Source organism: Gymnogyps californianus, chromosome 7 (genome assembly GCF_018139145.2).
Source record: "Gymnogyps californianus isolate 813 chromosome 7, ASM1813914v2, whole genome shotgun sequence".
NCBI lineage: Eukaryota > Metazoa > Chordata > Aves > Accipitriformes > Cathartidae > Gymnogyps > Gymnogyps californianus.
In genome coordinates this window covers 31,180,386-31,208,072 of record NC_059477.1, presented here as the reverse complement: position 1 = coordinate 31,208,072, position 27,687 = coordinate 31,180,386, and the positions used below count along the sequence as shown (strand labels likewise).

Here is a 27,687-nt window from a genome sequence, read left to right as displayed (position 1 = left end):
CTTTCCATTTCTGTCTCATCAACAGAGATAATATGCTACATTTTTAAAGCTATTCCCATGCACTTCTAAGGTGGTGGAAGAGAACAAGCTCTAGCATCTGTGGGCTTTATTAGAAAATGCCTGAAAAAAAGACCACCCTTTCTTCAATGGGACATAAGTCAGGCTTTCCAGCCCCACATATATGCTTACCGGAAAAGCCTCCACGGGCTGCTGAAATAGGTCCCGGTCTTGGACTGTGACTTGAACAGAGTTCTTTGCCAAATTCAGGACCCGAATTAAACTTTCTTCTGGGACAAGTTGAGGCATATCGGTTTCCTAATTAAAGTAAAAGGCTTTAAGTGACATCTGTATGCTTTATTAGCACTTTAATATCTCTTCATTTTTAGCCATAATAGTCTTCCTCTCTGTAATGATACTTTTCCATCCCTTCCTCATCAGAAGTTGCACTGAGAGAAAACTGAAGATAAATCTTATTTAGGGAGGTTTCCTCATAGCAGCTCAATAGCCAACCTATCATTCCTCCCAAAACCTGCTCTTCACATTGCTAAGCATACAGGCTACACAACTGCTGGGTAGGTAGAACAATGTCACTGCTTTCATTATACAGCTTCCTAGTGCCTGGATTTAACCAACTACCATATCAGAACGGAAAAAACTGTGCTTAGCTTTCAAAAGCAGTGACCAGAATAATTATTTCCCACTGCAGTCAGTGACTGGGAAAAGAATTAGGCCAGAAGCTAAGTGGTTTTGAAAATCCCAGTCCAGCTCCACATCTGTAATTGGTGCTTTTGCATCACTTGACACCATGCTATCTAACAGCCGACTGCATAGACCTTATTCCCTGTTTTCTGAAAAAGGGAAGACAATGCCTCCAGCACAGTGGTGTATCTTTCTGTCAGGAATCATTTCCTAGAAAGAGTACCTCAATCAGTGTCAGCCTTGTACTACCTGCAGATCTAAAAAGAATTTTTTTTTTTTAAAAAGTAGCTGCCAGCAATACTTCAGAGCTATTAATTTTTTTCTATCTCATCCTATGATTTGGTACTGCAGGCAGGGCAGTTTGAACCTAACTTGGTAGAGAGACACACTGTCAGAGAAGATAGGGTGACACTGATTTCCCTGTACCCATATGCTGCTCTGGACCAACAGGCCTGTTTTAATGTTTTCCAGCAAGTTCCATTACTGTGGTTTTTCACCTGTGCTACCCACAGCCGAGCCAAGGTGGGCCATCCTATCCCCCTCTTTGCTAGGGCTTTTAGTGGCCTTCAGGGTGAAATTTCCATGCACAGGCAGGGGGGGAACCTCTAACTCACCTTGCCTCTGCCCAGAGGAGTCACCCACAGCCAGAGCAGACTTTCAGTGCTCGGCCAGAGCTGCTGGTGGTGGCAATGAGAGCATTTCTTTGCTCACATAAAGAGATCGGAAAGAAGACCTGAACCCACAAAGTCTCGTTTCCTTGGGAGACTTGTCAGTGGATCCACCTGAGGAACCAGCAGATGTTAATCCGGGGCTGTGTGCCAGCCACTGTAACAGAATGTTTTAAGTATACATGGAAGTTTAAAAATTAATCCTATAGTAACTTTCGTGAGACAAAGGTCAGCCAAAGTCTGCACAAGGCTGGTCACGGGCCAGAAACAAACGGTACAAATCTGCAGGGGCTAACATCGAATTTACAAAAGATTTGCTGCCATCCTGTCTGGGGATGCCTGGCAGTCTCTGATGCCTGTGACTATGGAAGCGACTGCATTCACCTGCCTCGCTGGAGAAACAATTTGGCTTGTAAAAAACCACATCCCCACCTAAAGTTGGAAAGTAATTAAATTAAAAAAAAACCCCACCACACGCACACAAAAAAAAAACCCACCAAAAAGTAAAATATAGGCAAGCTACAGCAAGAAATAGGAGAGAGAACAGACTACCTTTTGGGAATTAATCACTAGCATTAACTAGATGTCTGTCAAGCACTTTGATGATGGAAATCTAGAATATAGACCAATACAGACGACCGGCACAGCAAAACTGCAAAGACTAGAAAGAGAGAAAGAGATGGAGACAGAGAGAAAGAGAGGGAAAAGTAGACAAAGTAAGAATTACCATTAGCAAGTGGATTGGTATGCTTAATTGTAAAGAACACGTTAAAAATTATGATCAAGGAATACAATGGTTAAAAGGATTATCAGGCATCAATAAAAACACCCCAGGGAAAGAAAGTATTTCTGAGGAACCCCTTGTGCTATACTTACATTTATTTTGACTTCTACAACAGCTGCAAGTCCAAATGCCATCCCTGCAAGGATCATACCTGTTGCCATTTTCCTAATAGGTCTATGGAGCAAAAGAAAGAGATGCCATTAAGAAAAAAAAGTAATTTAAAATATAGAATACCATTCCTCAGAGCCAAAGATGTGCCAAAACCATGTAATAAACTGTCCAACAGGTGGCACTGGGGATGACACGATGTTTAAATTGCCAATCATTTAACTTAAAACTATTCTATTATTCTGTATGAGGCCAGCACTGAGGCCAATTAAAACTGATATGCCATGAAAAAAAGCTCTTTGCTTGCAAGTTTCAAGTTTGCTTGCAATATTATCTTGTTCCTAGCTCTTCTAGTGGGAATAGCTTATGGCATTATGTTAACCCGTGATGTTGGAAGGAGCACTAGAAATTATATATCTTCAAGTCCCTTTTGGGAAAGGCAAAAGAAAAGTAGCATGCTATTTAGCAGCAGGAATGAGGAGCAGAAAAATGTGTAGTTTGTGTCATCAATGTTTCTGACCATCTGCGGCATCATTCTGGGTTATTTCTCATGCCAATACATTTACATTTCTAGAGAATAAAGAGCTTGCTTCTGAACTTGGAGCAAAACTAGTGTAACTCTACTAGAGTTACATGAGAAAATCTGATATAAAGCAGAATAAAATGGGTCCAGAATGGCAGGTCCAAACTGAGTATTGAGTTGTTGAGATTTGAAACAAATCTGGTTCTAGATTCAGTAGTCTCCACTCTTTGTAATGGCCTGGATTCACATTCCAGATTGACTGGGCTGTGGGAAAGCCAGATAGGAACCCAAATTTTGTCTCTCAGTTACATGCTCTGGGATAAGAAAATATTTACTGCTTGCATCTTGTGATAAAAAAATGGGTTTGATCTTCAATGCTGCATTGGGATTTTGTAGCACAAACTTTTGCAGCCACATGGGCTAACACCCTGCAGGTTACAGTGTTTCCACAGCCAATTCTACAGCTAAACTGGATAGGAGCCTGTTAGTATCCCGCATCCAGGGGACAGAAACAGCATGGCATTCAGCCCTGACTGGTGCATGAGTTTGTGCCGCTGGGTGAACTAGTCTGTGAACTGCTCATCAGGAAGTTTTCTGTCGAGTCGGGGCTCAGGCCAGGGCATGGGCTTACACTGAAGTAGCATGGAGAAGCACAGCTTCTGATGTGCGTCCTCCAAAGGGCACCATCGCAGGGCTGGACAATGTCTTTGATATGTGTTTAGGTGCAAGTAATTCAGCATGATGGGAAAGGATCAGCAGGGTGAAGGGGTAGGCTTCTGAGGCTCCTTCCATACCCATTTTATGTGGTTTTGTCTATCCAGAATTTTAGTTTGGATTAGGAGCATGCTTTTTAAGGCAACCTCCCACTCATCGCCCCTTCCCACGCTGTGGTTCATGTTGCGAAGTGATGCTGGAGCATGGAAACTTGGTTCCTTTCAGCTGAAACTGCCCTGGCAGAGGCACTCCATGAGTGCACGTAACATACTCCCACTGCTAAAGGGCATCAGTCCACAGAGGCAGACTACAGATACTCTGAAGTAAAATCCCTCAAAATGCATAAAGTGGGTCTCAGAACCAAGCTGGAGGTCTGCTCCTATTACACTGCATTTCTTGCTAACATAGACTAGGGATAAAATGCTTGGGCCATATGGAAATTCCCTTATGTACTCACTGGTTCAGATCCTAGTGTGGAATCTGCTTTCACAACACCACATATAGCCCACATGGGATAGTGAATTTGGCCCCACAGGGACCTTTCAGGGTGGGAATTATTTAGGGGTGATATAGGAGATAAGGTGAATAACATGTTGATCAAATTCAAAGAGGGACTGTTCATATCTGCTTTCAGGGAAAATCTGTACAGAGCAGAATCCAACATCACTGATTTTTTCCCTCTGGAATTTCCAGGGCCTATGGAAGAGAGTGATGCTGCCTCTTGGGGCTGAAGCAGAGGCAAGTACTGGGAAGGGTGAATGGAAATTTGTGTTTCTCCTCCTTAAAAGCTATTCTGCACACTTGCTGCAAAAGAAAAAGCACTGAGGCATCTGCATTGTCCCCAAGTACTTACGTGAAATTAAATTTGCACATGTTTATCAGGGGGTAGAGCCCAAGGTCAAAAATTGGGATGAAGACAAGAATAAGAAGTGGATTTAAGAACTGCAATACAAAAGAATGGGAGTTTAGCGACTAGAAAGCAACTTTCAGTAATTAAACTCATAAAGCACTGTCCTCCAGAAATAATTCCATTACAGAAAGGACATGAACAAACACTTAAAAACCTCCTTTTAAAATATAATCACAGTTCGCACTTCGACAGCTTCCGCTATTTAGTTTTCACAGGCACGAACACATTTTGTTCATATCCTTCCCTCCAAGAGGTAAGCAAGGATCACTAGCCCAGTTTCCCTGAAGAAAGAACTGAAGCATTATGTTTTTAAAGAGTACAAAACCCACTGACAATAGAGGCAGGTGACCTTCGGTGCTGTGGTGGGACCTTACAACAAATCAGCAATAATGGAAACATCTTGGGACTTCAGCAAAATCCCAGAGGAACAGGCACTATTCTGTGAGATTGGCAATTTCTCATACTTCCACACAGCTTGGTAATTCCCCAGGAACTAAATTTCTCCTGGGAAGGGCAAAGCTTCTCTGCCAGACAGCAGTGGCAGAGAAAGAAAATTAAGAGTGACGGAGAACAAGCAGAGAGAAACGCTGTTTCAGTTTCGAAGGAAGATTTCAGGGAACAGAACAGCTTTGAATTTCTCCAGAGCTGTTCAGCGTAAGAATTGTAATCAACTGTGACAACACGGCACCATCTTGGAGCCTTCACATTTTCATCTGCCCTGCAGAAAGGGAGGAAAGAAACATATTTCAGGTATAATGCTCATCCCAGCACAGGGGCATGTTAGAAGGAGACACAGCTTGTATCCTCCTCATGCCAGCACTAGTTCAAGAACTATTATGGTGGCATGTCTCCCCACACCTCTGCACTATTCTGCATGATTCAGCATCCGTGTTAGGACATCCTTGGGGTCTTCTGAACCCAAGCTTGCAAAACAGCTAGTGAGCAATAAGGCAGAGTCCACACCACAGCAGTCAGCAGGAGCACTGCTATTACCTTCAAAAGGAGCAGAAAAAGGCCACTGGTCCCATAAGAAAAATAAAAATGAGAGAGAAAAAGAAAACACATTTCTAAGGGTTATTTCCTACCCTATAGTATCTTTTACCTGCATTTGGTCAGGCTGAAGGACATATATTCCCTGAAACAAAAAGATATTCCAAGTGATTCATAAACACCATAATATAACAGTGCATATGGCAAATAAGCAACCGGTCCAGTAGAGGCCTTAGCAGCAAAGGTAGTTTTCTCAAATGCTTTATGTTGGCTTTAGCAGCTGATATTGTGCTCTTGACACTTGTCATCTAAGGACACAGTGTTTGATGAGAATCGTTTTGCAGAACGAAGCTACACTCAGTCCTTGATATATGTCAGCTGGGACACAGCCTGTGACAGGTACTGAGACCCATCTTTCAGACTGGCTGAGCGGGGAGAAATGGACATGTTAGTGCCCAAGTTGGGATTTGGGCTTAGAGCTTCCTCCCTCCCTGCTTCTGTAATGGGAAAAGCCCAAATCCTACGAGTGAGCACTCTCAAGCTTCAGGACCCTCTGAGCTCTGTTGGCATTTCTGCCATGCACCCCAAAAGGATAACAAAAGACCATCCCTGAGCCAGTGGGCTGCACAAAACCCTCTTTTCTTCCTCCATCTGCCGAGGGCACCTAACAGGCTGTGGTCAATTGTGACTTCTTTGTTTGAGCCAAGAGTCCTCAAGGCTGTAAGAGGTGCCTCACCCTTGCATCGCTGTACCCAGCCCCCACAATCTGGCAAGGTCAACAGGGATGGACAGAGGTATCCCAGTCCCCAAAAGGGACCGATGAGCTGTTTCCAAGGAGGAGCTGGTGTTTGTCTGAACTCCATGCAATGCTTTTCATTTGAAATTAAGATGAAGAGGGGGAAACATTAGGAAGGAAATAATATCTTTCCAAGAAAGCGCTGGGGGGGGTTGTCTCCTGTCTGCCAGGCTTGTCCTAGGCTGAATCTAGAATGGCTGCCTGTCTCTGCCTGCAGCTGCCTCCTGGAAGAGTGGAAACCACTGGTCACAGCAAAGGAGTCTTACAATTAAAAATATCAGGCAAATATCCCCTCCTGCTACTTTGTGCACACTATACAAATGTGCCATTAGGAAACAAGCCTGCAAATATTTCATCTCACACTAAATCGTTCCTTGTTTAACTCCAAACTTCCTAGCTGAGCCCTTTGTCTGCAGAGGGGAAAAGCATGGAATATTACAAACATGAACTCCAACAAGCCTAATGGTGGAATCACCCCAATGTTGCAGTTAATTCTCACCTCCATGAGTTGGAACAACTCACCAGTGGAGAGCAAATGAGACTGAAACACAAGCCAAAAATCTATCCAAGTTGGTGTGACAAAAAAGCCCTGAATATGTCCTTCTCCACGAGGGAGAGTTTAATAAGTGACACCTGGTGATTCTTAGATCTTCTGCTAATGGATCACTAAGTCCATGTGAGCAAAACAGCAGAGAACAAAGGTTTTAGATACACATCACAAGGACTGCATGAACTTTCATTGTTTTGTCTTTCTAGGTGGATAAATATTACCCCCAAGGTGTAGTCTTTTTCATGATTCATTTGCATTAAGCCTAATGAGTATCACATGCTGAGAAGCCCAATTTTTAACAGGAGTGACATAGAAGGGCTCAAATTTTGGGCTTTAAGTCAATTTTAAACTGGAAAATGGGCATTTACAATCCTAAATTCTGATGTGAGCATCCACAGGTAAGATCTAGATGGCCTGTTAAAACATATAGGTCTGGAAACCAGCCCTGTATGGCGGCAGTTTTAGGCAGATAGCTGATCCACATTTATCTGCCAGTGCACCCTGCACCATTTGCCATTCACATCTTTGAAGAACTTTATGGCTACTAACTAATTAATCCTCATCACATCTGTACCCTATACACAAGATTCCTGCTGGTTTTAAGAAGCTTCATTAATGTATCACGAAGTAAGCCAAATATAAGCAGAAATACAAAACTACAATAACACTAGTTACACCTTACAAGGGCTGTGTGAATTTTCCCTGACTTCTCTGTCTTCGGTGGAGGTAGTAGGCTGGAAACCCTACCTGCTCAAGGTCACAGAGCGACCGGTTGCCAGTAGGTCAGCACTCCTGACCTTGCAGGCTGCTGGTGGCTCCCCAGCCCTCGCTCCTTGCCAAGATGTGCTGCGATGAATTGAACATGGCTGCACAGACCCTCTCGCTTCTAATCACCAAAAGTGCAACTCACCCAGACTCATCAAGCAGATGCTCTTAGTACTGCGAGACTCCGGTTAAAAAGCAAGAGCAGTGATGTTACTACTAGTCTTACCAGCCCTGGTGACATTAAGTACTTACAAAATCAGCATTCATTTTTGTGGCTTGCAAAGTCCACCTGGATCCCTAAGGAGAAAACAGACAGCTGTGAAGTCTTCAAGATGTCCTATGGGACTAGAAAACATGGGGACAGAGAAGACAACAGTACTGGAGGTCTTATTTCCCATCTATTCCTTCCCTTCCCTATAACACCTGCCAGTAGGCAGGCCACATTCTTCCTTCTCACCCTCCTGTGCCAGACACCGGCAGGACTGCGAATGGATGGCCAGCAGTGATGGTGGGTGCTGCCTTAGCAAGCCCCTGGACACCTGGTAGGAGCGTGGCACTCTGTGTCCCCAGGATGCTTTGATGTCACCTTGGAAGGATGCAAACCCAGGCCGGCAGGCAGACCTGCAATGCACTGTACTGTACCTGCTGATCAAACAGGGCCCAGAACATTGGCAGCGGTATGAAGAGGAAGAGAACACGTGTCACCATTTTAACCTCCCCAATCAGCTGCTTCTATAAAGGGAACAGGCAAAAACGTAAGATGGGGGTGAAAAGCCAACAGGTGATTCAAGCCACAAAGCATGAGAGCTCCTATTTCTTTCTGCATGACAGTTATTTATTGCACTTATTCATGATATTGGACATATTTGCATTTCTGCATTTCAGTGCAGCACCTAAACTGTCCATTAAGGGTCAGGAGAGTACAGATGTGGGAAGGGACAGGACAAATGAGAGCCCGGTGCATGTGAGGAGTGGTGTGGCCAGGCCAGTCTTACTGTCTCCCCTGTCTGTCTGCCCATCTCCCCCCTGCCCTCTCCAAATCTGCCAGTTAGAGCATCGCTTACCGAGTATTTTTCTGATGCCCAGTCCAGCCAGTGATCTCTCTTTGGAATCTGACGGGAGCGGTTTTTGAGCCGGTTTTTAATAGCAAACTAGGGAGAAAAACAGGTAACTCCCTTGTGGCGTACCTACCCTTGTCGCATTCCCAACTCAAGGCTGCCCTCCCCATCCCCAAATGTAAGCAGCACTGGAAAATTGTGGGGATTTTGCTGGACACTTCCAAAATCTCGGATTGGATGCTTTATGACCAATTCTCTGCAGGGAAATTTCTGTGACATTGGTTGATTAAAGGTATGATGTGGGAGTGAACTACCTGATGGGCTTGCCTTTCAGAGACAAATCTGACACTACCTCCCAAAGACTGTTTCATGCTTGATTTAAAACCTGCTACATGATAAAGCTTTAAACATAATTTCTTCAGTTCTCTTCCAAAAAGCACCTGTTGGATTGACCACTGTGCTGGGGAGGAAATGCCTCGTTATCCAAAGCAACGTCAAAACCAGAACTCTCACTCCCTTCTTGTTCTGTAGACCTTTCTTTGCGTATTCCTGGTGCAGTCCATGCCTCATTCACTCCTAGACCAGCTTTCAAGTTGGTTTCTCACTGCAGGAGAAATCAGTGACACCGACTTTGTAACTTGTTTGTTTATGCTGTGTACTCCAGTCACTGAACACACTGAACACAGCCATGCTGGCAAAAAGAGTGGCAGACCTCACTTAGAAATCCTATCTTTAGGATCTGGCCTGTTTCCCCAAGGTAAATCTGTCACTAGGATTGACCTAGGTAAAAAGAAAACATCTGCTGTTAGCAACAGCTTCCTGAAAAAGAAACATCATTATCCACTTAATAATAAGAAAGTATTTTTTCACATACTATATTCAGCTCACACACTATGAAATATAATTGATAAGGCTATAGTGCAACTTCAGCAGGTGTCTCTTGCATTTACATGAACATGCTGAATGTGCATAATATGAATGTGTACTATTACTGTCTGCTGAACTGATAAACTTCAGTAAAATTATTCAGCTGAAAAAAATTGAGTCATATATCTGATACTCTGTGAGTTTCTGAATTTTCCTTTCAGTTCAGTCTCCACCAGCATCTGCCACTAGTGGTTCTACTGACATCAACTGAACAGTTCATGGAGCTAAGGAAAAACAACGGAAATATTGAAAGATAAACTAGGACCTAAATGTGTTTCTTATCCAGCTCATTGCAGCTAAATGTGTTTCTGATTCCAGCTCATCACAGCTTATTACAGCTTATCAGCAAGATATCCAGGAGGAGCATACAGAAGAACTCCAAATGTCACCTCCCCTTTCCCTTTGCACTTTTCTGACCTGCAACCTCCGAGTCATGCATGAAAAAGAGAGAATGGCACACACTTACGCCAATGCATTTGCACACTTCCAGTAAAATGTTCCCTTGTGGTGGTGTTTTTCTGTACAGTCCACTTCCAGCAATGAACACAACTGAAAAATATTATAATCCAAATGGGAATTCACATGACTGAGGCTCAATCCTGCACTGGCTTCTGGGAAGGATCCCCCACCCCCGTATTCAACAGAAATCCTCTGCCCTTGGGGCTTACAGGATTGCACTTTTAACAAAATAAATATACAGGACTCCTTTAATGCCTTCAGATGGAAGAAAATGCAACATCCTACAAGAGGCAGTGTGATCCCTAGGAAGTCACCATCATCTTCTCATGATCTGCTCTGGCACAACAGGGACCTCCACATCTGATGTGTGCTGGGAATCAAAGCTTTGAAAATTCCCTCCACCTATGCTTTTTGTAGGCTAAAGCTAAAATACAATCCACATTGAATTGCTGCACCTGATGTTGGAAATCAGCCCTGACTCATTGCAACCGTGTGAGGATTAATCTAGATCCAATGTGGGCTCTGCGTACTTGCATTTCACACACATTTCAATGGAAACTGCCACGAAGGTCACTGCATCACACACTGGTGTTAACAGAAATTACCTCCTTTTATGGTTCCACAAAACAAGATATTGTTTTATCTTGGTTTTCTCCCTCAAAGCAAAAAGAATATTGGACCGAGGCTTCAAAATCCTGTCAGAGATGGGGCTATCTGATTACATACCAATTGTCCTGCTCTTTGAGAACCTCTGAGCACATGGCAATTCCAAAGACGTTAGCAGGGAGAAGCACAATAAAAGCTGAGTGTGAAATCCATATAACAAACCAACCTCAACTTTTTAAACTAACCCTATTGTCTGGCTCAGTCGACAGCCAGTGGCGAAAAGCAGGCACCTCTGTCCTAACACAGGAGGTCTGGGACACTGCAGGGAACTCACCATTTCTCTTTTCTGACTATGAAGACCCTTCACATCCAGAACTGTCAGAGAGACCTCTGAAGTCAGTTTAGGCGAGTCGCACTGAAAGACATTTGTCCAGAGTCACCCAGAGTGGGTAGTTACACTACCTAACTTTTAGCATCTCCCTGTGGACCTGTTGGTGCCTCTAAAAGGTGATTCATTAGGTTTGCTGAAATACCTTCTGGCGATGCCATTGACTCCTTTGGGAACTGAGGTTCCTGCATTCGGTTTGGCATTTGGAATTAAATAGTATCAATCTTCCCCCATCTTTCAGAAACTGAAGCAGCCCACAAAATCTTGCTCTATAAGATTTCCATTCTGCCTCTAAGTCTATCCTTGCTTTCCGTCGTCACGGGGAGAGGGCCAGTCAGGGTTGAAAAGGTATTTTCTCCAGTTCTGCATGCTGCTCACATAGCCAAATATATCACTTCCAAGAGCATTTTAGCATGTTACAAAAGAACACAGAGCTGCTTTGCCGGGCAGGCTGTGGAATCTGGCAGCAGGACACTAGCTAAAAACACATTTTGACTGATGCCCTCACCAAAACTGCAATATTTACACGTCCATTTTCCCCTGGGCAACTACTAGTCTGCTAGAAACATTCATCACACAATGGTGCACAGAGGAGCCTGTGCTGCCTTAAACTGATAGGAACAGGCCACAGAGGAAAAGAGAAGCTTCTCAGGCCCGTGACTATGCACTTTTTTGAAAATGATTGCTGTAACGTTAGCTGTGGCCTGATGACATTTCTCCAGTGTCCTGATTCTTCTCTCTGATGGAAGTTTGAGGGGAGAGAGCAACATTCACATTCTCTGGGGGACGAACTTTTCAAATCACAGATGCTGTGGTGAAATCACACAATTGCTTGGTCTCTCAATTAAGCTAACAAGCTAAACGAGAAGTCACCCCATGCTGTGTCAGAACCTCTCAAATGCAGTGTAATAAGGGGACTGCTACCCTCAGCAGCTTGCAACTGTGAAACTAAAGCTAATGGGATGTCCTCTGTATCGGCTACCAAGGAGTAACAGTAAGAATGTGGAAATTGCTGAATATTTTATTAAGGGTTGAAGAAGAAATCTTGACAAGTACATTAATGGGGCTAAGATGCAAGCTTTAGGAAGCAGGATGACTGCAGCTGCCTCCTGACACTTGGACAATAAGGGCTTTTTATTGCACCATAATAATAAGTTGTCACTGTAATTGTGGGAATTACTTCAGCCAAGCAAAGTGAGATAGCTCAGAACAAAGTAACATCTCATTCAGCTCTTTCTGTGATTTCTGTGGTGCATAGATTCTGAAGCAAAAGTCTGAGCCATTAAAGATGGCCCCAAGCTGCAAAGAGTCTGTGGAAAGTTTAGAAGTAGCATGCTAAGCTTCTCTTCTATAAGCTGGGGAACTCTGAGGACTGCTCAGATTGCAGTTCAAAGGCCAAGCCTGCTCATAGGCAAAGCTGCAAGCCATCAGGAGAATCATTTTGGTGCCTCCCTTTGCTTTATAAAGCAAGGCAATTGTATTGTGAAACATCCACCAGACCACCCTCTCATCAGCATTATGATAAAGGATTGCAGTAAAACCACAGTCTGCCCACCACTAAGTGAACTAGTGATTTTTCTTGCTGTTCTGAACTGTGGAATTGTTGGATGACCTTGAACCCTTGAGTTTCCCATCGCAGTATCCATCCAGAGCTAGTGAATTTGTGCGTTTTCTCATCTATCCATGGACTCAAAAATGGTAACTCCTATTACAAAGCATTATTGTTTCCACTCACCAAGCGCCAACACCATCAGTGCTGCTGGGACACCAAAAGCCAGTGCATAACAATCCTCTCCAAAACATTTCACATCCCCTGAAAAAGAAGTCAGAAATAAAAGCACCTCATTACAGTCAGACTTATGTTACCGGGGCCTTTGATTTCCTTCCCCTAAATCAGTCACTTCCCCTGGCTTTAAATCTTCTTTGCTGGTGCTTGACACTGTGAATTGAATCTCCTTGAAACAGTTGTCCTCCCTTGATGAAGACAATTTGGAAGCAGGATTAGTGTCTGCCAGCAAAAGCAGCTGATAATGGGATATTGATGAGAATGGTAGAAGGGAGGGGGCAGACAAATAAGTAGAAAGAAGTAGTAGGAACTGTAATTGGGAAAAAACTCACAACATTTAAAATAACCTGAAGCCATTCTGTATTTGCCTAGATTTAAATAACCAGCACTGTGTTTCCACATTATTTGTGCCAGCTGCATGAGTTACTGAGTTAAAAACCTGAATCTGATTTCATAGCGACCTACAGTGGACAAAATGGAAGCCAATACCCCTACTATATAAGTGGGAGCACAGGATTAGTCTTAAAACTCCAGTTCCCTTTCTCACCACCTTCCCAATCTCACTAGAGGCAGCCTGCTCCAAATGTCAGGTCTTGCAATAACCCATCAGGAACCTAGGTTTGTTACAGCATGGCTTTCATAGATCTGAGCTATGGTTCACTGAAACCCTTCACCTCTTGGACCACGTCAATTCTCGCACCATGTGAATTTAGAGGTCCAGTTGCAAACAGCGAGCCAGCAGTGGGGTCTGTGTTTGTATGCCAGTGGCTACAAATTAGTGCATTCTTACATGGAGTAATATCAAAATGGCTAAAATAAGCCAACATAATTAACAGGAAACCAACCCATGAAGCCTTCAGTTGTTCCTGTTTGTTGTACCTGGGCAGTCATGGTCAGCTGCATAGCTGTGTGCGTGCATAGCATTTATTTACTTATTTTCAGCAAATTAGTTGAAATCCAACAAAGCTGGCAGTGAGACATTATGGGCACACTGAACTTTTGACATGCAGAATAAGTTGGACTTCTCCACCTAAAAATATATATTCCACATTTCTGCCAAATGTCTATGAACTGCATTTCTTGCTCTTCCAAGAAAAGCTTTCACACTTAGCAGAAATTTTACTCTTTCCCCATCGTCTCCACCTCATTTCCATGTTGCAACTAGTTTATTGCTAGGCTATATTGGCACAGGTTTTGATGTTCAAAGGGGACTGGATTTTCATCTGCCCACTGACTACATTGAGCAAAAGCCCCTTCTCAGCAGAATGCTGACCTGGGGACACCAGTGAGAGAAAGAGCAAGAGATACAGCATTTGTCTTTGCACATATGCATAGTGTGAATATGAGACAAGCACAATTGCCCACAGCCTTGTGAAATGAACCGCCTGTTAAAATAACCACTCTGAACAAAGAAAGCTTCCTGGAGGCCACAGGATGGAATGAAAAAAATTGCTAAGTGTGAAGGCTACGTTGTCCCTGTCCCCATCCCCATTGCCTATGACCTGCTGCTCTGCCTCTGTGTCTGTATTTAGAGCGTGCCAATCCCCTTGGCTTCTACGCACTGCGATACAATGAAAGAAGTGCAGCAAGACTTAGGGACTAAAAGGGGTTGTGCAAGCTGGCTAGAATGTAAAGTAGGTCTTAAGTGGGGCATAGGCCTGTGCTTTGTCTTCAAGACTAGCTGCTCAGGGCTGCAATCTTGCAAGCAGACCCACACAGACACGCGTAGGTGCCAGGACAGAGCCCTCCAGAAGTCAGCAGCACCCTGTGGGAGGGAGAAGGTAGGACTAAGTTTTTCAGCCCTGACACCTGCACAGGACAGCAGAGATCAGTTCCCATCCACAGGCTACCTGCAGGCAAGATGGGGGAATAATCCTTCACTGGCAATGGGGAGGATTAGATGACCATATACGTCTTTCCACCTTTCATATTTTAATTCTACAGTTCAGGCTGGCTTTGAAATACAACCAGGAATATAGTTTCTGTGACTTGTCTACTAGTACCATAAATCTGTTACGCTGCTACAGCAGGATTAACAGAGCGTAAATGCAATACACTGGCCACTTCACAGATAACGTTATTTCTGCCATTCAGTTGTCGTAAGAGCCCAACTATGCACAGCAGAGTAGTCAGAGGGCAGCTAATTTATTGTCTTATTCTAAATCAACACTGACCTCTTAATACAGGAGTTACAAACGTGGAGATCAAACTTCCAGCATTAATGGATAAATAGAAGATGGAAAAAAACTTGCTTCTCTCCGAGGTCTAAAACAAGAGAAGACAATATCAATGTCACGGCTAACGCACAGCATTGGGCTTGCAAATTGAACACTATCAATTCTCTTGTTAGGAAGGCTGGGTAAATATTGACACGCAGTGCATAAAATGTTAAGCAAACAAGCTTGTGTTCAGGTGATGGTAAATGCTCACACAAATCAGTTCACGTTACTTGAGAAGCGCTTTGGGGCTTTTTGGCATTTCAGAGGAAAAGCCACTGCTTCGAGAGTGTTGTGAGATTGGAAGGAGGGGAGAGCATTTACTTATTCAGAACAAGTATCGTGATTCAGATCCTCTGTCACCTAATTCAATCCAATTTGGCACGGTTTGACAAGCTCATCATTTCTTCCCATGTCTGAGCTCTTTTTTTTTTTTTCCCCCTCCTTTCCTGTGTAGAAATAGAAAAAGAAACCTGTGTATTTTGAGAAGCTGGTAATGACAGCATAGATGAGAGAGTGCCAGCAAATGAGAGGTATCCATCAGACAGGAGATTACCAAGCTAAGGCCAGTCAACCTAAAACTAATAGAGTAAATTAAATCTACAGGAGCAAATTCAAGAGCCTGATGGAGGGATGAACTCTAAGAGAAAGAGTTCAGAATTTAACTGATGTTGTAACATATTATAGTTCGTACAGTCAAAGGATTCCTGTTGATCTTTTTTTCTTTCTGCATAATTCATAATTTGGAAGGAATCAAGAACTTGATGCAGAGTGTGGTCCTTTTTGCAGGAGTAATGTGGGAGGGCATTCAACCCAGAGCAGTCTCTCCTCGCTTGTGGGGGAGACATACATGGAACAGTCACATACACATACACAGTGCTAAACCTCTTCCCTGTGCCTGGGTGGGCCAGCAGAGTGGAGAAACAAGAGCAGGCTACCTGACCTAACCCACACTCATCTGTATCATCAGCTATGGGACACCTGAGTTGGTGAAACCAGCATTTAAGGACAGCCCAAGCCCAGGCAGCCCATATACTCCATACATATCTAGGCTTCACTCCCAGCTGTCACCAGGTCCTGTAAAGGTAGTGGGCAAATTGCTTGGGACATGGCTTGATGCCTGGCAGAGAGCTCCTTAGGGCACCTTGAGCCACATCTCTATGATGTGCAGTAGAGTCCTCACAGTCCTGCCCTCTTCTAGTCAAATTCTCATGCCATATCTCTAACTCTTCGTATCTGAGCGACTCAAAATTTCTGAGAGTTGAGAAAAACTCAGGCATGCAGCTCTCAACATGATAAAGTCTAGAGCAACAATTACCAAAAGGAATGTGCTGGTAAGAGAAGAGGGTAGTGATGCATAAAGAATTTGGAGCATCTTATTTCACTCATTTTCAGATTTTGGTGGTGGAAAAAAAATGGTCAGAGAAAAGCAGAAGTGAGTACAAGAATAATGACCCAGCAACTTGCAAATTACACTGATTGGAAAAAAGAATTCCCTCCCTATTTTCTTAATCTTTGGAGCAGACATACATTAGCAACATGATTTGGATTAGCTAATTTGAGAAAAGGTACCGTACACAATAATCCTGATCTCCTTGGCAACCAGAAAATAAAGAAACAAAGAGAAAGCTATTTAGTACCTTAAGCACCATATCACACTGTTTGAAAGCAGCTTTGATCCTTAATTAATATGCACAGCAGCCTTCGCATTCACGTAACATATCATAAATATCATTTTGTTCAGGCATTTTTAGCTTGGACTCCTAATCCTATAGACAAAGATGCTTGGAAAACTCCTGCAGATAAATCTACTTTCCCTATCTGACCTCCTGCTGAATCAGTCTCCATCACTGTTTGTAGTAGTACTGTTCTCAAAGTGGCAGATCCAAGACTATTACACTCATGAAGTACTTAAAAGAAAACCAGACCAATGGTGGCCATTTACCTCAAAACATAAATTTGTCTCTACGTGGGAATGGCAGGGGCGATTTATTTATCTACTTTATATACAGAACTACCACATTCCTAGTTTCCAGATGGAACAACTAAGCCTGTGCACTAAGGGCTCAGCTGAAGTTTATTGGTGTCCTGAAAACTAAGGGGGAATCAAATGCTTCATTTCATTAGGAATTTTCAAAACTTATTTCATCCTACCCGGAGCGAAAGACAAAAAACATGATAAGTCCTCTCAAACACCACTCCGGAGGGGAGAAGTATTCTGGCTGGCCCCAAACGTTTCATTCCTTACAAAATCAAAACTTCTCATTCCAATTTTGAAGACTTAAATTTCCTATCACATAGCATAAAATCTTTTTTTCTTCTGAAAGGCCAAATCATTTCAAAATGGTAAAATGCAAAACTTTCTGTTCAGAAAAGAATGAATAGAGCAGAACGCATTGTCCTTATCAGAAGGCTTTTTACAATTTTCTTTCTCTACATTAGCTTTCTTGAAGGCAACACACAGGTGAATGTTTGAGCCTTAGTATTTGATAAATTTGTTGGAGAGGTGTCATCTGAATGCTGGAGAATGGGCACAGGCCCACACAACCACAGGCAATTCAGGTTTTTCTCTGTAACTCAGTTGTGGTTGTAAGTTTGGGATAATAATATGTATGTGCCTGACTGAGGTGCTGAGATTCATTAGCTGAAGTCTATAAAACACTCTGAAGATAAGTGGTACATATTATCATACTGTAATTAGGTAGTAATTGAAAGATGCTGGATAAACAGTATTAAACATTAATATTCATAGAAGTAGCACTTCTGAAAACACTGCTGTAACACCTGTTAGAATCCTTTTGGGACAACTATCGGCACTGCAAGCTGGGACGCCCACATGCTAGTATGCACACAGCGTATTCCCAGAGTGCGTGTGCTGTACTGCCAGCCTGCTTTTGGTCAGAGTTGTGCCAAGTGGGGAGGCTGGTGACCACCAGATGATTGCTGCTCCCTCTTCTGCAACATCCTCTAGTCCATCTGACAACACAGGATGGACATGCCTGCAGAAGGATATGCTTTGAACAAATGACTGTCCTGGTTTTGGCTGGGATAGAGTTAATTTTCTTCCTAGTAGCTGGTACAGGGTGTTTTGGATTTAGTGTGAGAATAATGTTGATAACACTCTGATGTTTTAGTTGTTGCTAAGTGGTGCTTATCCTAAGTTAAGGATTTTTCAGTTTCCCATGCTGTGCCAGCAAGCAGGTGTGCAAGAAGCTGGGAGGGAGCATGGCCAGGACAGCTGACCCGAACTAGCCAAAGGGATATTCCATATCATAGAACATCATGCCCAGCATATCAAGCTGGGGGAAGAAGGAAGGAAAGGGGGGATGTTCGGAGTTATGGTGTTTTGTCTTCCCAAGTAACCGTTACACGTGACGGAGCCCTGCTTTCCTGGAGATGGCTGAACACCTGCCTGCCGATGGGAAGTAGTGAATGAATTCCTTGGTTTGCTTTGCTTGCGTGTACGGCTTTTGCTTTACCTATTAAACTGTCTTTATCTCAACCCGTGAGTTTTCTCACTTTTACTCTTCCCATTCTCTCCGCCATCCCACGGGGGGGGGGGGGGGGGGGAGGTGAGCGAGCAGCTGTGTGGTGCTTAGTTGCCAGCTCGGGTTAAACCACGACAGTGACCATGAAACATCCTGTGTTTTGTTACTCCTTAGTAACCACAAGCTTCATCACTTCAGCATCACACAGTTAACGTGCAGAAAGCACAAGTCTTCCCAAAATTTTAAAATAAACATTCTAGTCTATATTATTCATTCGTTAAATGCTGACTACATGTTGGAGCATCGCAAAAGACAAACAGCAAACTGCCCTACAGGGCTCCCATCCCTTGTCCAAGGCCAAGGGGCCATCCCTTGTCCAACCCTACCAGTGCCTTTCCTGACAGACCATTAGTCTAATGTCCTTCTTCAATGCCTCCATTGATGGCAATTTCCATCTCCCAAAGGTCCTAATATTTTACAGTACTTCTGTAGATCTATTTCTGGAAAATTTTTCCCACTGTCAGTCCTAAACAATCCTCCTTGAATTTAAGCCCACTCATCACAGACCCAAACACTTACTTTCTTTCTTGTAGCAGTGGCCTTCTACATATTTGAGGACTTATGCCATGCACAGAAGTTGCTGATTTGAATACGGTCAATGAGAAAACTGAAATTTTTATTTGTGTGTTACGTCAACATAAATCTAAGTGTTTAATTTCAGGTTAATTTGAAAATTATGCGTTTTGCCTGAGGATTAGTACTTCCTGACCTGCTTTGCTTCTTTAAGCACTATCTTATCCCTGGTTGAGCCACTGCATAATGGGAGTTTGAGATTAGCACAGGTGAGGGGCTAAGCACTCATGATAGAGAATGAGGACACAAAGCAACTGGACTATGATTCACAGGATGTAGAGCACAAACAGAGCTAAAAAGAAACATTTTCCCAACTCTTCAAAACTTTCCATTCTGGAATATCTAGAAAACATCCTGGGTAGGTTTGGTACGAGCACTACTTTCAAAGGACTGGAATTTCCTACAGTTTTTTCTGCACAAGATCTAAGACACAGACTATGACTGATTTGAGGGAAAATTCCCAAGGAAACATAGGCTAGTGATACAATTTTCTCTTTCATTTGCTGTATTCCATTGTAGTGCATTATAATCACCCCTGTTAAGCTGGTTCAGAAATGGCTACAGTTCCATGATAAATGATACAGGATTTTCCAACTACTCTGACGTCCAATTAACATTTAGATTACTTGATGCAATTATGACCTATCCTTCCCGATATCAGTCCTGTTCTGCTGTCATTTTCCTTTCCTGAGGCATCCAGATTCTCTCCAAGTTTTATGCAAACCATCCTACCTCACATCTTACTACATATTTCCCTAGCAAAGCGGCCCTTATTCCAGTACAACAGGATCTGATCACATAAACATCCTCATAAAGTAAGCAGACACTGCAGATTTTAGGAAAGAAAAGAAATCTTACATGTTCCTCTTCAAACTGGTCCCCACCAAATGCAGAGACACAGGGCTTGATACCTCCCGTTCCAAGGGCGATCAAAAACAGACCAACCATAGACAGGATCCTTCATGCAAGAACAAAAATATCACCATTGCAGAACCTTTCCAGTGCTTATGAGAGCATTTTAGTGTCACCCAACCATGATTCCTCTGGTATCATTGCCCTTTGCACATGGGTAGTGATGATGAGCCAGATAAGTGCGAAAAACAAATTAATTATCCTCATTTCTTCATTCAGTACCAGTCAATTAACCAAACTGCTTTTGTCAGTTTCTTGCTGTTCTGAGGCCCAATGGACATACTAGAGATCAAAGATCCGTGGGATTATTTTTCACTCATATGAGAACAAAAGACTGCAGAGATCAATTGAGAAAAAGAAAAAGAAAAAAAAAAGGAAAAAAAAAAAAAAAAAAAGCCTTTTCCTGTAGCCTTCCAGCCTGGGTAAGCACAGTCAAACTGTTTCAATTAGGCTCATTCTTGGGTGCTTTCTACCTCCCAGTGCTCCTCAGAATACCATTGTTGGCCCAACAGATTACTTCTGTAGGGAACAGGAGTGTCAGGACTGGCCAGGTCTGGGACAAAAGGAAACTGTTCTGTAAATGAGATCTGCTCCTGCCTGCATGTGCATATTTTTAAAGCTGTGACCAGCTCAGCAAAAACAGCTCGGTGGTTTCAGAGATGGCAGCTGGGGAACTACTCTGACAAGCCTATCAGTTCAGAATCTAGAGGGCAAGAAGTGTTGTACCCTGTGGAAGAGACAGACCCTTCCTCTGCCACATCAGAAAATGTATCTTTGGTTTTGTGTTCCCATGCACACAGGGGAACCTTGCTGAGCTGGGCAGCTGTGCTGATGAGGAAATGAGGGAGGAATGAGCCTGGTGCAGGCAGCTGGATGGAGGAGAACAAACTCCAGTAGTATGGTATAGGAGAGAGGGGTGATCAGAGGTCCCTATCTCAAAGGGCTTAGAGTCTCTGTGGTGGTTTCCAACTCCTTCTGGTGCATTCACTCTAGATCCGCCCTTCTGTTCTTACTCAGATATCCCAAGCCCTTCCCTGATAAAACCAACCCATGCACAGCCCCCAGACTGCTGGCCTGAACGTGGTGAAACAAATGACAGTCCTGGGTAAACCAACCACCATCGCAACCTACTACAGCGCTGCGGCTTCAACAGCTACTTACACATGAACCGCCTGGTTGCCTAGGGATGGAATTGCACCGACTGACTTTATCAGGTGGCCAACCACATACACAATGGAGAGGTAGATGATCGTCCTGTGAGGAAAGCAAACAGCAGTGACTGAAGGTGCTGGGTGGTGTACGATCCAAAACCAGAGTATGCCCGTGCTTCCTGATACAGCAGGTGTACTTGGCAGACACACAAGGAACTGGTTTGTTCATACCACTGGTATAGCAGGCAGCTATAACTCTTTTGTGTCAACACTGAGTGCGCTGGAAGAAAGAGAGAGGCAAATGGGTTCAGATTAAGGAGGGATAGCTCCTGCTTTCTTTGCAGGGGTTGCTGAGCAGAGTAAACTAAAAACATTCCCATCTTGTCATGTATGGAAGGCTGCAAATAGAAGAGTACTGTTCAGGTCCAACTCAGTTTTCAGATTACTAATAACTGGCATTTTGTAGTATGTGCTGAAGTGAATCCCTTGACTGGAAGGCATCTATAGGGACTGTTGCCTACATTCAACCCACCACCAAGACATCTGCATTAGGAGTGTGGTTTCCCCATTACAAGTCTGTTTTAGATCCCAAGTACCTCTGAAGGACTGAGCTCATCTATCTGCCTCCCATGCCTTGGTGAGGGAGTAGAAGAAATCTGACTAGGAGGATCAGGCTCTTGAGTGTATTCTATTCCTTCATCACCTTCAGGATTAAGAGATGTCTATGTATTTATGTGCAGACTAGACACACACAGAGGGTGTGGAAGGACTTGTGAGGACAGAGGCATTAGAAGAAGCCCTGTGAGCTTTGAATATGGAAGCGGTCCTTGACGCATCCAAACCCTGGTTGCAACAGCTAATTTAGAGCCACATCAGATCATTCCTAAAAGCCCCTCTAATCTGTTATCCTGTCCTTGGTATTGGCTGAGGTCCAGCTACCACAGCAAAAGCCACCTCCCATTAAGTCATAGGGATTACTCCAGGGAAAGTCTCCTGGCTAATGCACAAAAGTCTGCATAAGGGTTTACCTTCTCACAACATGCTGCAAGATAGATCTCCTCAAATACCAATGAACATTGCTAGGTGACCTTAAATAATGAAGATAATAAACCCCCACTGTTACTTTTTTCATTCAAAGGGACAAGAGAATGACTAAAATTGAGCACAAAGAAAAAAGAACATTGATATCTCCTTAAGAACTTTATGCTGGAAAGGCATATGGCAGCTGGTTTTTTCCTGTTGAGACTCTTCCGCCAGATGTGCTTAGTCCTAGAGAGAAGGGTTTGGCTGCACTTCATTATTCTGACAGCCAAGACTTCTCAGACAATGAACAAAGAGTGCCAAGCAAAGAAAGTCCTATACCCAGCTGCTCACCACCACTCTGGGGCAGATGATGGCCCTACAACCTATCAGTGGAAGGGAAGACTGCCTAACTTACGCAGGGAGAGTTTACCTGGTTATGTGCTGAGTGAGATGATTTGAGTGAACCCAGGTTTCTCTGGCATAAAAATGGGTGTGCTCACACATTCCCTGTGCTGTGAAAGCATAAATAAGTATAGTATAGGTAGTGACATTTCATCTGAAACTGTGAGATCTAGAGGATGACACCGCTTCCTCTTTGAATCCTTCTCAGAAGCAGATCTTGGCAAGCTGAGGGTTAATCATCCTACACCTCAGCTTCCTCAACGTGGGTAGGGAAGGACAGTGGAGGAAAAGTGCACTTGTGACATTTCATTTGTTCCAACTTTGTTGCCTATTGGCCCTTGGGTGAAAGAGGGGCACAGAACAGCATGAGCGAACAGATCAGCTGTTCATCCGTTAACAGAGAGGAGCTGACCTTCACAAGTGTGTCTTTGCTGCACTCTGAGGTAGCTCAAAACTGGGAGCACGCACAGCAGTGCCCTTGCACAGGCTGCATTGTGTAGATGTATGCTGTCTGAATTAGAGAGATGTCTTCACTTACTTGTATTTCCCCAGCCATGAGTCTGCCATGATGGCTCCAATGACAGGTGTGAAATAACATAGTGCGGAAAAGGCATGGTACACAGCGGTGGAGAGATTCTCATCCCAGTGGAAGAAGCTTAAGAAATATAGTGTCAGGACAGCTAAAAGGAAACAAGCAAACCACATCAGATAATTAATGTTTATCTCTGCAGGTAAGCAGGAAAGTACATCACGGTGGCACGTAAACCACTGATCTGTCTAGCAGCTATGAGCACTGTTGTGGAAAGATCTGTGCTTTCAGACCTGTTCCTCATAATCCCTGACACAGGAAAAGCTAAAATGAGATATATGAGTATCAGGCGTTCTTTGCTCATAAACATTTATGTTTAGCTGGAAAATATATTTTCTAGCTTATCTTACCGTAACCTGTTGTTCTGTTTATGCACATTTTCTATTTGCAAATTAGGTGCCTGTATGATTCAATTCCCAAACACAGTGCACACAACTATGAAAGATGTCACACACTGGAAAACCAGGTTTGATACAGAGAATCATATAAAAATTTAGACTGGAAGGTACATTTGGAGCTCTCTAGTCCCAACTTCTGCTCAGAGCAGGTGTAGCATCAATGTTAGGGCACACTGTTCATATCTGCATCCCAAAATGCCAATATACTTTGAAAGACAGCTGAGACCACATACAGCACAGCCCTGGAACACCAGGCCAGTGTGTATAGAAACCCAAGGATGGGAAAATCGCTTCCCAGACACAGGCCACATACCTCTCATGCCATAGTAGGAGAAGCGCTCACAGAACTCGTTCACCACGATGAAGGCAATGCTTAGGGGGTAGTTGGAGCCACAGAGTTTCTGCGGGAGACAAACAAGAACGTATCAGCTCTGTGAAAGCCTTCACCCCAGCAACATATCCCCACAGCGCCTGGGCGGTGGAAAGGAGTCCAGTCCAAAAACCAGGTGCTCACTGCTGCTTGACTGGCCTGTGGGTTGGACTCAAAGGAGGGAGGGGACCCCACACCTATCTTGCTGTGGTTAAGGCTCCCCAGTGAATCAGCCTGGCCAAAATGGGCCCAGTAAGGACTGCCATGGGGATTCGTGGGCTGTGAGCAGCCCACCATGCTCATAGCTCCAGGAACTCCAGTGGAAGGGTCCTACCACCTCTCCGCTGCAATGCAAAAACCCACTGAGACGCAAAAACACCTTCGGATGCCTTTTCTCCTACACTTCACATAAAGCTATTACCCTGCCCCAAAACTGCCCCCTCTCCTAGTACCAGACCTTGCCTAGCAGTTGGTAGACCCCAGGGAGCTGCTGTCTGCTTCCATGTGAGGCTGCTCCCTCCCGTGCGACAACTGCCCTTAACCTCTGCACCTCACTTGCACCGAGCTGTGCCACCGTGTTCACTGAAGCAGAGCGTCAGCCCTGTGTCCTGCACTCCCTCAGGCATGGCACCCATTTTGTATTCCAAGAACGCTGGCATAGCTATGGATAATTCAATTTATTAATCAAAACTAAACAAAACAGCGATGGGACTGTCAAACCTGTCTGAGTGTGGCCACTCTTTCACTGAATCTGACTTTACTCCAGCTAAAATCAGCAGTTTCCAAGTGAAATACAAGGCATTTAAACAGATGAGTCTTGGCATGACCTTGCGTGGGCCTCTGTCCCTCTTGCTACCCCACTGCGGTTTGAGCTAAGCAGCTTCCAGCTGCTTAGCTCCACTGCCTTGCAACAGGGCAAGCAGGTTTTCACAGCACTGCCCAGCCTCTGCCAATTAGTGGGAGAGAGAGGCTGGCCATGCACTTGGTGAGGGATGGTGGGGAGTGTGATATTAACAGCTGCATTTATATTTATGGTTTTGAACAGCCATGGTATGGGCCAGGGAAGTGAGATGAACTCTTCACATGCATTTCTGTGCCTTGTGTCGGAAATAATGAATTCCTGTATTTCTTCCCAGAGTCCCAAATGCAAATACAGATACCAAAATAGATGTGTTTATTCAGGTTTATTTCACCACCAAGAGACCTGAGCTTATTTGGATTCCTAAAGCAATGGCATCAAGTTTAGAAGAGTCCAGCTTAATGATGCTCTCTTGCTCAACATTATACAAGGGCAACAAGAGAAGAGACTGGCAGTCCGAAAAAAAAAAAAAAAAAATAAAAACCCAAACCACTTTCCATTACTTAACCCAGCATCTCTAAAGACAAATATTTTTGTCTTTTTTTATATATGTTTTTCTCTCGCTATTTGTGGGCTGCCTTTTTATTAAGAAACCCTTGGCCTCTTTGCTTTACTAGAGTAAATATGTAATTATCCATTTCATTTATTATTTACTCTGAAACCATCATACTCAGCATATGGCTTGCAAGACAGAGTGAGCTCCCTTGGAAACCGCACTGGGGCCTCCTGCTTTTAGACTAGCCTAAAAATGGTGGCATATATAAGCTGTAAATGCACAAACACACAGACACATGCATACACAGAATACCTTTCTCCAACAAATTTTTCATAATAAAGAAGAAAAGCCATAAGAGGCAAATTATGTTTCCTGTGGGTACTTGGAGGCATTTTCTGAACTTGGAAGTAAAATTGTATAACAGTGATATTTTTCTTCCTCTCTTTCACAGACCTTGCTCTCAGTACTTATGAGATTTAATAACATTTGATGGAGATGCAGAGCGTGACTCTTCAAACCCAGACGGCCAGGTGTGGGAACCCTGCTGCCTGAACTCACCCCTCTGCACCCAATGCACAAGCCCTGCTGGATTTAGCTGCAGCGTTTTAAGGTATCACATGCCATGCTGCGACCTGCAGTGACAGAAAACCTGGCAATGACCCATTTCAGCCACTGCTGCTCTGGGATGGGCACCTCCTACAGATGAGCAGGAGCAAGCAGGGAAAGGAGAGTGGGAGGCGGTGACTTCTCAGCTAAACCTCCCCAAGCACCTGAGCCAGGACCCTGAGTAAGTGCTTACAAACACAGAGCAACGACTTACAAGCAGGGGTACTTCCATCTGGCTTGTATATCATGAGATGGCATCAGCACATGCAGAAACTCTCATGTATTCTCTCTGCTGTATCACTGACCTGCCTGTGGCCTGCCTGGACATCCAAAAGTGGGCAGCTTTCATCCATGCGGAGAGGCAGATGCAGTTTGTTCGCTTTTGCAAAGGAGGACCTTGCTCAGCAGAGAGCCCCAGCAAAAGCAAAGAGGCTAAGCCTGGATTCATGAGCGCACAGATAGTCTGCTGTGCTTAGCTACCACTGTAAGCCTGGGATCTGCGGGATTATGGAGCTCTTAAAGATACTGTGGAAGTTTATAGTCTGTGTCTTTGGAAAAAAGAAAGGTCATTTAAAGTGCCAGCTACAGGAGATGTTTGTTTTCACCTCTCCTTTCTGCTAACGAGCTGCAAAATGGGACAAAGATTAATATTTCCTAGGAGCTCTGGATATCCAACAGTTAATGTCTGCACAGTACTTAAAATTGCGAGTTAAATAGTTGGCTTGCTAATGACATGACTGTGAGCTTTAAGAGCAAGTATTACCATATTGTCCTGCAAGTCAAAGCAGGTGCAATACAAGCCCTGTTCTCCCTGAAGTCAATACAGTGTACAGTTTTGGGGGGTCAAGCAATCAACCAGAATTAGCCTGAAAACCTGCACAAACATCAAAGCTGCAAGGCAACAAAATATTCACCTGAATCTGGCTTTAAATCAAAGCCAAAGATGTGAACCTGAGGCTCTGGCACTACAGTTGGCTCTGTAACACACATCAGCGGCCTGTCCTCAATCCCTGTCCTTCCTTCTGCTTTGCAGCACCTGGGAACCCTTCCCTGGTGGGTTTCATCAAACTAAGCAAATGCACAGGTCAGCTCCCTCCCTCTCACGCACAACATCCCCCTCCACTTCAGAGAATTAAGTCCTTTCCCACAAGGAAAGTAGTGTTCAGGAAAAGGGCAGCAATCAAAACCCTTACCCTTTTTCCCAAACATTCAGACAGTTCATTTTTTTCCCTTTAAGCTGCACTTTCTTAACTTAATCAGGTTAGTGGAGGGATTTTTGCCTTGAGTTGTTAATGCTTATTTCAACCCTCTGCAAGAAAGGGTGTTTGTCTCTAGCCAGAGCACAACAGAGGAAAGAACAGAGAGATCTTGCAATGTTTAGAGCAAGCTGAGCAGAAAGCAAAGAAAAGAAAACCAGCTGTAACACTCACCGGGGACTTTTTCTGAACAGGGAAATCTCCTTTGGGAGGATCATCTCCTGCAGAAATAAAAGTGAACAAAGTTTCCTTGGATTCGTTTCTCTGAAAAGCGTTCATCTCCCCTCTCGCCTTGTCTCCCACCATGCTGTGTGGCTGTGGTGAGTTGACTGGGAAGATTTCCAACCTCAGGCATGAAGTTTGATTCAGTTTGAGTTAACCCTAATTGAGCACATTTGTGCAGCCAGGGCAGAAAGGAGAGGGAGATGCTACCAGGAAAGACAACTCCAGAGTTCAAAAAGAGTCAGGGAATGCAGCCTAAATCATTCACAGGTTGGGGTTGTCAGCGCTTCGTGGCACGGATCTCCTATTTGCTTGGCATGCCCCCAGCTACCGTA

At 43.9% G+C, this 27,687-nt stretch overlaps 1 protein-coding gene across 1 annotated transcript in view; it reads right to left on the bottom strand.

The window, feature by feature from the left end:
- The window catches only part of SLC15A2 (solute carrier family 15 member 2), a 38,983-nt gene extending 11,547 nt beyond the window's left edge, over nucleotides 1-27,436 (bottom strand). Inside the window, exons 1-15 of the mRNA XM_050900238.1 lie at nucleotides 27,305-27,436; nucleotides 23,857-23,944; nucleotides 23,095-23,236; nucleotides 21,142-21,234; nucleotides 19,927-20,026; nucleotides 14,906-14,996; nucleotides 12,681-12,758; nucleotides 9,959-10,041; nucleotides 8,572-8,658; nucleotides 8,150-8,239; nucleotides 7,760-7,804; nucleotides 5,509-5,541; nucleotides 4,350-4,438; nucleotides 2,244-2,325; nucleotides 190-315 (exon numbers count right to left, since the gene is read on the bottom strand). Coding sequence (XP_050756195.1) covers nucleotides 190-315; nucleotides 2,244-2,325; nucleotides 4,350-4,438; nucleotides 5,509-5,541; nucleotides 7,760-7,804; nucleotides 8,150-8,239; nucleotides 8,572-8,658; nucleotides 9,959-10,041; nucleotides 12,681-12,758; nucleotides 14,906-14,996; nucleotides 19,927-20,026; nucleotides 21,142-21,234; nucleotides 23,095-23,236; nucleotides 23,857-23,944; nucleotides 27,305-27,436 — 1,359 coding nt within the window. The remainder of the gene's footprint in view (nucleotides 1-189; nucleotides 316-2,243; nucleotides 2,326-4,349; nucleotides 4,439-5,508; nucleotides 5,542-7,759; nucleotides 7,805-8,149; nucleotides 8,240-8,571; nucleotides 8,659-9,958; nucleotides 10,042-12,680; nucleotides 12,759-14,905; nucleotides 14,997-19,926; nucleotides 20,027-21,141; nucleotides 21,235-23,094; nucleotides 23,237-23,856; nucleotides 23,945-27,304) is intronic.
- Between the last annotated feature and the right edge of the window lie 251 nt (nucleotides 27,437-27,687).